Raw genomic sequence first — 11,639 nt, 5'->3', positions numbered from 1 at the left:
TGTGGTAGTTCCCTGTTTTGTGTATTTGGTTCGGTAGGGTCTGCATTTACCTCCGACATGCTGCTTGTAGCTGCACCAAATGACAAGGTACCACTCATTCCATTTATTGATTCCTCTATTGACAATAACTCACTCACTTGTTGCTCTAACTGTGATACGGGTATGAAAAGTGAGGGGCCACCTCCAGTTTCCGAAATATTATTTTTGTTTCGTCGCATTTTTGCCTTTAAGTGAATCTTATAGTCTGCCAAAACCTTTAATTGATTACATTTAATCATATTTATAATTTATCTGAGCAATTATTGGAATTACCTTTTTCCACCCCGCAATGTCGCGCAATGGTGGCCCAGCTGCGTTTAAATGGAAAACTAAATTTTTCCCTGCGCCTTCATGAAATCCACGAGAATTTCAAATTGCTTTGGTTGAGTTTGTTGTTTTATTTTCGGTGCTTCCCTGTAAATTTGTGCAAAATAGTTCATATGCACGGCGTTATATATTTTAGCAATTAAAACAACTAAATTATATTTGAAACTTACATTTTCAAGCAATGCGACTTCTTTATACTTGTAGCACAAAAATTAGGAATATAACGCATGTTTGACAATTGCTTTAGCAAAGCAGAGTATCGCTAATGCGAAAGGGAAAAACTGAATGCGAAAGGGAAAAACTAAATTCGAAAATTTCAAAATTTACTGCGATTGTCGAATTACAGAGTACCAAAATTGAAGATGCGAACATTTTCATATTCGTATCGCATTACAGAGTAACCCCCCTGATTATTGCTTTCGCAATGTATGCAAATGCTTTTGCGTTTTGCCGTCGGCATTTCCATATTGGCATGTAAAAATAATTATGATATGAGTATAATTTTGTATGAATGCATGCATAGTACTATTTACAGTCAATTTGAACTTGAATATTTAGTAATTTTATTTGATTTTTACATAATATGCTATACTAATAGTAGTAATAGAAATTGAATTTATCACAACAATAATAAATATATACATACTTATAAAACATATACTTATATGTACATATATTTGTATACACTTCCGAACAAATAATCCACAAGCATGCATACATACATATGCGTACACATGTGAATATGTCACCAACAAAAAATTGCGTTCGACACTTGTTATTATGAATGTATGTACATATGTATATGGCTCGCATTTGCTTTCGTAAACATACAGACAAATGTGCTAAAGAAATAATATATGTACATATGCATGTGGCGTGGAGCGTGAGGTTTTTTTCGTTACGGAGTTTCTAGATTCGGTCTCCGCGCTCAAGGCCCGCGATAGAAGCTATGCAATAGCTTAGAGATGTGAAGAAATTTAGTGAAACATTGTGAAATACTAAGTGTTATTAACACATATTTTTGAATTTTTAATCGGGAATATTTTAAAAAATATGTGTTAGCAACATTATTTTAGAATAGGGTAAATTTTAGAATAGTATCCCCGGATTTCGGGGTTAAAATGGGTATGTACGGATAGAGGAGGTCCTCCACATTAAGAAAATATATACATATAGATGCCGCTGACTTGGTTTTGAGATATTTGCATTCAAAGTTCAAAAATTCAACTATTTAAAATGCGTGTTTCTCCCATTTATAATGAATTTTATAGTTAAATTTTTAACTTTTATATCCACTAACACTTCACTAATTCGTTTCTAACCATTTATTTTATATTAAATAATGCAAAAATAATATGAAGCGTAAGCCTATGTGTATTTAAAATTACAAGTAGGAGTGCGCGTCCATAGTTCATTTAAGATTAAAAAAAATCGGATCATTTGAAGATCGTCCTAAACTTTCATCGAAATTGGTCCAGCCGTTTCTGAATTTAAGTGGAAAATACATATAAAACTTCATTCTACTTTATATACATACATTTTGACCAGAAGATCGGAATTAGTGATATTAGTGATAGGAGACTCTATTCTCTATATTTATTATGGCTCATACACTATAATTACATAAAAGACAATAAGTTTTTGTTAAAATTTTAAATTTTTAATACAACGGCATAAATTCACCATATTATATTTAACCATATCATATTAATATGACCAGGGCAATCCGTATTCCAACACGTTAGCCACATTCTTCTACCTGCAATCGGCTTTTATATAGCAGGTGGATGAGAATCCGTGTTTGAGCTTGGTCTGTCATTCGAACTACCTTCTCCTTGAGACGACATTTGGCTAGCGATTGATTGAAAAAGTTGTAACATACTATTGGGAAGTAAAGGGGAAACCATCGGACCATTACTATTTGCTGGTATCCCTGAACATAGTTGTTGTACTGCATTTCTTACAACTGGATCTTGGCTCAAAGCCTGCAATTGTCCTAAATCTATTTCAGCATCATTAACTAAGTTCCGAATTGCTTGCGAAGATAGCATAGAATTTATACTATCTGATATCTGAGGAATTGAATCACGTAATTGAGCGGCGTTGCGAGCTACTTCCAAATTGTTACGATAATCCTGATTTTCCGGTTCCAATTCAATTGCCAATTCATAAGCTTGTTGTGACTCCGAAAATTTTTTCAGATTAGAGTAAGCTATACCAAGCCTTCCATAAGCTTTGCCATATGTAGGTTTATACAATAATGCTGTCTTACAATCTGTGACAGCATTTTCATTATAATTTAAACGAATATATGCAGCTGCACGATTACAGTAATAAATGGCATTCCTTGGATCAAAGCTTATAGCACGATTATACTGCAAAAGAGCTTCATTATATTTTCCTTCTTTCATGAGTCTATTACCTTCATTTTTGAATGACTCGGCCATTTGTGTTGCTTTTGGATTCCGATCAATAAAAAAAGTTTGAAATATCTCAAACAAATCAATACTACTTTTTCGTTCATGTTCACTCTGATTTTCCGAAGCTAGCGAGGATTGCAATGCCACCTCATCGGATATATCAAACGCGGTTTGAAGACATTGAATTGCAACATCAACACTTTCTCTACAATCTGAGGACAAATTTTGAGAAGTGTTCGGGTGTTTCAAAAAATTAATAAACGTCTGCACAAATTCTTTGTGAACTCCATCAACCATTTTGAAAATTTGTAATTCGCCAATATTTATAGATATGAAAGGATAAAAGTAATCGATAATAATCGGTTAAACTACGTCATTATGGAAGGCATACACGCGCCAATTATTGTACCAATTTCATCGAATTGTACAACCGATTGTTACGTTTATGGGGCAGTTGTATGAGTTGTACCAACTGATTGGATGAAAATCAAAATTTTTTGATATTATGTCAAGTTGGTTGTGTTAGTTGAAAATTTAAAGTTTTAGTTAAAATTTAGTAGAGCGAGTATTAAGACGGTTGTGTTATATTATAGGATTATACATTTTCAAAATAACGTTTTTCCAAAAGATTAATATTTAGTTTAATATTGTTAATTTACAGAAAAATTATGCAAATTGGGTTGGGAATGATCGAAGTCTTACATTTAATAAACTCATACAAGCATAAATCAAAATTAAGTTGCTCATTTTGAATATATTATTTCAATTGGTATATTGAATTTATGCCGCAATTATTATATAGTAGTCTAAAAATATGACTTCTTATTTTTCCCAGAAATACATATGTAAAAAAAGGATATTTCTCCTTTTCTTATTTTTCCCAGAAATACATTTGTAAAAAAGGATCTTTATCCTTTTTTTATTTTCCACATAAAAGATTCATGGAGTTCAAGAGCTCAAAGAATGCGCTACATCAACTACCTACCCGACGGCTTTTCGCAAATGATAAAATAAATTTTCAAGACCTCAAAACATGCGCTATCAGCAAATGATTATGTTATGATAACAAATGCCCACATACAGATTTGGCAATGACAGTAGCAATACGCTTAACAGTTAATATAACATAAATTTTATCCTGTCGAGATGCCCCGTTAATGAGTTTCGTAAGGGTCGAATGACACTTCTAAGATAAACTCTTGTGTACGTGCGATGGTTCATCCGATCCTTCCTCCTTAAGGGGTAATTCCAGCTATCAAGAAATGTAAAAACTTCAAATAAAAAAACGGCAATATTACGATTCTTTAGGCGCCGCGATTTGACGGTACGGATGGATGGAGGAGGTCCTCAGGATTAAAAAATGTAAAATGTACACACATATACCCTCCTCAGACTCATAGCTTTCGAGATATTTCAAAAGTTCAAAAATTTGTAAAAGAAATGCTCGTTATTTCGCTATGTTGAACCCACTTTTCACACATTTTTCAATTAATATATATTTAATTACAGTGTACACATTCAAATATATCCAAAATTTATTCTAATTGTGTATTTTTTAAGGACATAAATATACTTTAAAAACTATTTTGCACATTCAAACTTTCAAGAGATTTGTATGTTTACATTTATGACAAATAGCAGAGTTGCCATACTTTGTGTCTTAAAAAAATAATCAAAAATTTATTTAACATTTCAACGATTTTCATTAACTTAAATTTTATTTAGCATTGACAATATACATATCTTCTATATAAATAAAAATGAAGTGTTGTTCGTTAGTCTGATTAAAACTCGAGAACGGTTGGGCCGATTGACTTGACTTTGGTTTTAAATGTTTGTCGTAGTCCAGGGTAGGTCTAAACGGTGAGCAAATAAGGAAAAATTACGAGTAAAATAGAGTAAAACGACAATTCCATTTTCCCATATAAAAGTTGACCACTTACTTGCTGTCAAACGTTTCACGGTATTTGTACTCTCAGTTCCTCTCGAATTGAAGAACGCATTAAAACAAGACTATTGAATCGACAACATAATATAAACTTTGCTCATAACATCGTGTATTTAAATTTCAATTTCAAATTTCAAAATATATAAATATAATTAACGTTTTGACATGTTTGATGGTGCCAACCTTACAGTGTTACCAACTCTCAAAAATACTTTTATTATAATAATGCCCCGTTATGCCTGTGCAGACTCCACATTGCTCATTGCTTACTAGATATAGAATACTACATAGTTTGCCATATATGGTAAGCTAGAAGCTATCTCTTCAGCAGTTTAACAGCGCAGTTTTCATTTATATGAAAATTTCGAAGAGGCAACATATTCCATTTCCACATATGCCGACGGCATTTTAATTTCGGTAATATGAAAATTAGAAGAGCGAGTTAAGACGGTTGTGTTATATTATAAAAATAAAGTACATTTTCAAAATAACATTTAATATTTAGTTTAATATTGTTAATTTATAGAAATATTATGTAAATTGGGTTGCGAAGTCTTAAACTTAATAAACTTATACAAGCATAAATTAAAATATCATTTCTCATTTTAAATTTATTATTTTAATTTCAAAATATAAATATAATTAATGTGTTGACATGTTTGATGGTGCCAACCTTACAGTGTTACCAACTCTCGAAAATACTTTTATTATAATAACGGGGCATCTCTGCCTTTGCAGACTCCACATTGCTCATTGCTTACTAGATATAGAATACTACATAGTTTGCCACATATCGTAAGCTAGAAGCAGTCTCTTCAGCAGTTTAACAGCGCAGTTTTCATTTATATGAAAATTTCGAAGAGGCAACATATTCCATTTCCACAAATGCCGACGGCATTTTAATATCGGTAATATGAAAATTAGAAGAGCGACTTAAGACGGTTGTGTTATATTATAAAAATAAAGTACATTTTCAAAATAACATTTAATATTTAGTTTAATATTGTTAATTTATAGAAATATTATGGAAATTGGGTTGGGAAGTCTTAAACTTAATAAACTTATACAAGCATAAATCAAAATATCATTTCTCATTTTAAATTTATTATTTTAATTTCAAAATATAAATATAATTCATGTGTTGACATGTTTGATGGTGCCAACCTTACAGTGTTACCAACTCTCAAAAATACTTTTATTATAATAACGGGGCATCTCTGCCTGTACAGACTCCACATTGCTCATTGCTTACTAGATATAGAATACTACATAGTTTGCCATATATCGTAAGCTAGAAGCTGTCTCTTCAGCAGTTTAACAGCGCAGTTTTCATTTATATGAAAATTTCGAAGAGGCAACATATCCCATTTCCACATATGCCGACGGCATTTTAATTTTGGGAATATGAAAATTTGAAGAGCGAGTTAAGACGGTTGTGTTATATTATAAAAATAAAGTACATTTTCAAAATAACATATAATATTTAGTATAATATTGTTAATTTATAGAAATATTATGGAAATTGGGTTGCGAAGTCTTAAACTTAATAAACTTATACAAGCATAAATCAAAATATCATTTCTCATTTTAAATTTATTATTTTAATTGGTATATAAAAGTTATGCCACAATTATTATATAGTACTCCAAAAATATAAATTCTTATTTTTCCAGAAATACATTTGTAAAAAAAGGATCTTTATCCTTTGTTATTATCTTTTTTTTCCAAAAATACATTTGTAAACAAAAGGATATTTATCCTTTTTTTATGTTCCACACAAAAGATTTAAGGAGTTCCAGAGCTCACGTGCCCTAGATCAGCTACCTACCCGACGGCATTTCGCAAATGATAAAATAAATTTTTCAAGAGCTCAAAGCATACTCTGCATCATCTCGAACCTACCTTCCCTACGCTTTTGCGCAAATGATTATATCATGATAGCAAATGCCCACATACAGATTTGGCAATGGCAATAACAGTTAGTATTCTATAAATTCTATCCTGTCGAGATGCCCTGTAATAAGTGTATCCGAACGTTCCATTGTTTTGTCATCTCATGTAAAAAGCACGTGTATCCGAACGTTACATTGTTTTGTCCATAAATTTAGAGACTTTTTGCTGCGCTCCTACTTTAACATCCTTGGTTTTGTCGTCTCATGTTAAAAAAAAGAAACATTTAATTGGAGAAATATTGAAATACTGCTAAAAGTGATTTTCTTCTCGCTGCTTACAATGCCGAGGAAAAGAAAACGACCTGACATAGGTCGTCGAAGTCGTGTAAATGTGCAACGAGCTACTTTACGCTCCAACCGCACTAATGACCAGCGAGATGCTGATAATGATAACAGTCGTACAAGTATGGGAGAATTACGTTCAAGAGTAAATAACTATCAAGTGGATAGGGGGAGAATGGAACGAGTTCGTGCACATCGATCACAACAGCAGCGAGCACGGGATAACGAATTTAATCGATTCCGCAGACGCTATGCTCCTGTAAATCTCGAACGAGGAGTATTTTCCTACGATCCGGAATTTGATTATAGTGCCGACAAATCTGTGACGATTGGAGAAATGTCAATCATTTGTCAACATTGTAAAGCATTAAAGTACAGTAGTGAACCTGGAGGATTATGTTGTGCTGGTGGCAATGTACAATTGCCTCAATTGGTTCCACCACCTGAACCGTTACACTCATTAGTTAATGGGATGGAAAGTGAGTTGATACACGTTGTGGTCATAATCCAACCGTCAAGCGAATCATTGCCCAACAACTGCAAACATTTCTTCACGAGAATAATGAATTAGTGAAGATGTTCAAAATGGCACTGGATCGGATGCCATCAGACAGCCATAATATTGTAATAAGAGCCGACAAAACACCTATAGGCCGTATATATACAGTACATCCTAATAACGATGAATGTTATTATCTTAGATTGTTATTGGTGAATGTTCCTGGTCCGACATCTTTTCAACAATTGCGTACAGTTGATGGACATCTGTGTGCGACTTACCGTGAGGCGTGTCAATTATTACGGTTGCTTGAAAACGATTCGCATTGGGATGATACGCTCAAGGATTCCGTGATATCTTCATCGCCGCATCAAATTCCCACACTGTTTGCGATTAAAATATCGACATGTTTCCCCTCAAATCCGAATGATTTGTGGCTGAAATATAGGGATGACATGTCTGAGGATGTGTTGCATCGCGTGCGTTGTGAAACTTTGAATCCTACATTGGAAATTACGGCAGAGATTTACAATGACACATTGATCATAATAGAAGATATGTGTTTGTTGATGGCAAATAAAGTATTGTCGTGCTTGGGCCTGACAGCACCCAACCGTGCTATGCAAGATGCATTAAACCATGAGTTGCAAAGAGAACTCCAGTACGATACTCAAGCTATGACCGAAGCAGTTCGCACAACTGTTCCGCAATTGAACGAAGAACAAAGGATTGCGTACGATCGTTTAACACAAGCTGTAAACAGTGGGTCTGGGGGGATTTGCTTTCTTGATTCTCCTGGGGGTACTGGGAAAACGTTCCTAATTGGCTCAAAGCCTGCAATTGTCCTAAATCTATTTCAGCATCATTAACTAAGTTCCGAATTGCTTGCGAAGATAGCATAGAATTTATACTATCTGATATCTGAGGAATTGAATCACGTAATTGAGCGGCGTTGCGAGCTACTTCCAAATTGTTACGATAATCCTGATTTTCCGGTTCCAATTCAATTGCCAATTCATAAGCTTGTTGTGACTCCGAAAATTTTTTCAGATTAGAGTAAGCTATACCAAGCCTTCCATAAGCTTTGCCATATGTAGGTTTATACAATAATGCTGTCTTACAATCTGTGACAGCATTTTCATTATAATTTAAACGAATATATGCAGCTGCACGATTACAGTAATAAATGGCATTCCTTGGATCAAAGCTTATAGCACGATTATACTGCAAAAGAGCTTCATTATATTTTCCTTCTTTCATGAGTCTATTACCTTCATTTTTGAATGACTCGGCCATTTGTGTTGCTTTTGGATTCCGATCAATAAAAAAAGTTTGAAATATCTCAAACAAATCAATACTACTTTTTCGTTCATGTTCACTCTGATTTTCCGAAGCTAGCGAGGATTGCAATGCCACCTCATCGGATATATCAAACGCGGTTTGAAGACATTGAATTGCAACATCAACACTTTCTCTACAATCTGAGGACAAATTTTGAGAAGTGTTCGGGTGTTTCAAAAAATTAATAAACGTCTGCACAAATTCTTTGTGAACTCCATCAACCATTTTGAAAATTTGTAATTCGCCAATATTTATAGATATGAAAGGATAAAAGTAATCGATAATAATCGGTTAAACTACGTCATTATGGAAGGCATACACGCGCCAATTATTGTACCAATTTCATCGAATTGTACAACCGATTGTTACGTTTATGGGGCAGTTGTATGAGTTGTACCAACTGATTGGATGAAAATCAAAATTTTTTGATATTATGTCAAGTTGGTTGTGTTAGTTGAAAATTTAAAGTTTTAGTTAAAATTTAGTAGAGCGAGTATTAAGACGGTTGTGTTATATTATAGGATTATACATTTTCAAAATAACGTTTTTCCAAAAGATTAATATTTAGTTTAATATTGTTAATTTACAGAAAAATTATGCAAATTGGGTTGGGAATGATCGAAGTCTTACATTTAATAAACTCATACAAGCATAAATCAAAATTAAGTTGCTCATTTTGAATATATTATTTCAATTGGTATATTGAATTTATGCCGCAATTATTATATAGTAGTCTAAAAATATGACTTCTTATTTTTCCCAGAAATACATATGTAAAAAAAGGATATTTCTCCTTTTCTTATTTTTCCCAGAAATACATTTGTAAAAAAGGATCTTTATCCTTTTTTTATTTTCCACATAAAAGATTCATGGAGTTCAAGAGCTCAAAGAATGCGCTACATCAACTACCTACCCGACGGCTTTTCGCAAATGATAAAATAAATTTTCAAGACCTCAAAACATGCGCTATCAGCAAATGATTATGTTATGATAACAAATGCCCACATACAGATTTGGCAATGACAGTAGCAATACGCTTAACAGTTAATATAACATAAATTTTATCCTGTCGAGATGCCCCGTTAATGAGTTTCGTAAGGGTCGAATGACACTTCTAAGATAAACTCTTGTGTACGTGCGATGGTTCATCCGATCCTTCCTCCTTAAGGGGTAATTCCAGCTATCAAGAAATGTAAAAACTTCAAATAAAAAAACGGCAATATTACGATTCTTTAGGCGCCGCGATTTGACGGTACGGATGGATGGAGGAGGTCCTCAGGATTAAAAAATGTAAAATGTACACACATATACCCTCCTCAGACTCATAGCTTTCGAGATATTTCAAAAGTTCAAAAAATTTGTAAAAGAAATGCTCGTTATTTCGCTATGTTGAACCCACTTTTCACACATTTTTCAATTAATATATATTTAATTACAGTGTACACATTCAAATATATCCAAAATTTATTCTAATTGTGTATTTTTTAAGGACATAAATATACTTTAAAAACTATTTTGCACATTCAAACTTTCAAGAGATTTGTATGTTTACATTTATGACAAATAGCAGAGTTGCCATACTTTGTGTCTTAAAAAAATAATCAAAAATTTATTTAACATTTCAACGATTTTCATTAACTTAAATTTTATTTAGCATTGACAATATACATATCTTCTATATAAATAAAAATGAAGTGTTGTTCGTTAGTCTGATTAAAACTCGAGAACGGTTGGGCCGATTGACTTGACTTTGGTTTTAAATGTTTGTCGTAGTCCAGGGTAGGTCTAAACGGTGAGCAAATAAGGAAAAATTACGAGTAAAATAGAGTAAAACGACAATTCCATTTTCCCATATAAAAGTTGACCACTTACTTGCTGTCAAACGTTTCACGGTATTTGTACTCTCAGTTCCTCTCGAATTGAAGAACGCATTAAAACAAGACTATTGAATCGACAACATAATATAAACTTTGCTCATAACATCGTGTATTTAAATTTCAATTTCAAATTTCAAAATATATAAATATAATTAACGTTTTGACATGTTTGATGGTGCCAACCTTACAGTGTTACCAACTCTCAAAAATACTTTTATTATAATAATGCCCCGTTATGCCTGTGCAGACTCCACATTGCTCATTGCTTACTAGATATAGAATACTACATAGTTTGCCATATATGGTAAGCTAGAAGCTATCTCTTCAGCAGTTTAACAGCGCAGTTTTCATTTATATGAAAATTTCGAAGAGGCAACATATTCCATTTCCACATATGCCGACGGCATTTTAATTTCGGTAATATGAAAATTAGAAGAGCGAGTTAAGACGGTTGTGTTATATTATAAAAATAAAGTACATTTTCAAAATAACATTTAATATTTAGTTTAATATTGTTAATTTATAGAAATATTATGTAAATTGGGTTGCGAAGTCTTAAACTTAATAAACTTATACAAGCATAAATTAAAATATCATTTCTCATTTTAAATTTATTATTTTAATTTCAAAATATAAATATAATTAATGTGTTGACATGTTTGATGGTGCCAACCTTACAGTGTTACCAACTCTCGAAAATACTTTTATTATAATAACGGGGCATCTCTGCCTTTGCAGACTCCACATTGCTCATTGCTTACTAGATATAGAATACTACATAGTTTGCCACATATCGTAAGCTAGAAGCAGTCTCTTCAGCAGTTTAACAGCGCAGTTTTCATTTATATGAAAATTTCGAAGAGGCAACATATTCCATTTCCACAAATGCCGACGTCATTTTAATATCGGTAATATGAAAATTAGAAGAGCGACTTAAGACAATAACATTTAATA

The 11,639-nt window shown here is 32.7% G+C and overlaps 2 protein-coding genes across 2 annotated transcripts; both read right to left on the bottom strand.

Moving 5' to 3' along the window:
* Positions 1-1,924: 1,924 nt before the first annotated feature.
* On the bottom strand, positions 1,925-3,131 carry LOC126765294 (small glutamine-rich tetratricopeptide repeat-containing protein beta-like). Its single transcript, XM_050483011.1, has one exon. The coding sequence runs from the start codon at positions 3,081-3,083 to the stop codon at positions 2,139-2,141; it is 945 nt and encodes a 314-aa protein (XP_050338968.1). The 5' UTR covers positions 3,084-3,131; the 3' UTR covers positions 1,925-2,138.
* A 4,067-nt stretch (positions 3,132-7,198) lies between these two features.
* Positions 7,199-9,086, bottom strand: LOC126765564 (small glutamine-rich tetratricopeptide repeat-containing protein beta-like). The gene is made up of 2 exons (XM_050483172.1): positions 8,282-9,086; positions 7,199-7,253 (listed from the first exon to the last, which is right to left on the bottom strand). Exons 1-2 carry the CDS (start codon positions 9,031-9,033, stop codon positions 7,199-7,201), a joined length of 807 nt encoding a protein of 268 aa, XP_050339129.1. The 5' UTR covers positions 9,034-9,086.
* Positions 9,087-11,639: the final 2,553 nt, after the last annotated feature.

This window comes from Bactrocera neohumeralis, unplaced genomic scaffold (genome assembly GCF_024586455.1).
Source record: "Bactrocera neohumeralis isolate Rockhampton unplaced genomic scaffold, APGP_CSIRO_Bneo_wtdbg2-racon-allhic-juicebox.fasta_v2 cluster10, whole genome shotgun sequence".
Taxonomy (NCBI): domain Eukaryota; kingdom Metazoa; phylum Arthropoda; class Insecta; order Diptera; family Tephritidae; genus Bactrocera; species Bactrocera neohumeralis.
The sequence above is the reverse complement of the archived record's forward strand: the minus strand, read 5'-3'. Positions and strand labels throughout refer to the sequence as shown.

Coding starts and splice junctions, on each gene's coding strand:
- LOC126765294 (XM_050483011.1), bottom strand. CDS start 3,083: ATGGTTGATGGAGTTCACAAAGAATTTGTGCAGACGTTTATTAATTTT.
- LOC126765564 (XM_050483172.1), bottom strand. CDS start 9,033: ATGGTTGATGGAGTTCACAAAGAATTTGTGCAGACGTTTATTAATTTT. Junction 7,254..8,281: donor GCTTTGAGCCAATTAGGAAC/GTTTTCCCAGTA, acceptor TCCGGATCGTAG/GAAAATACTCCTCGTTCGAG.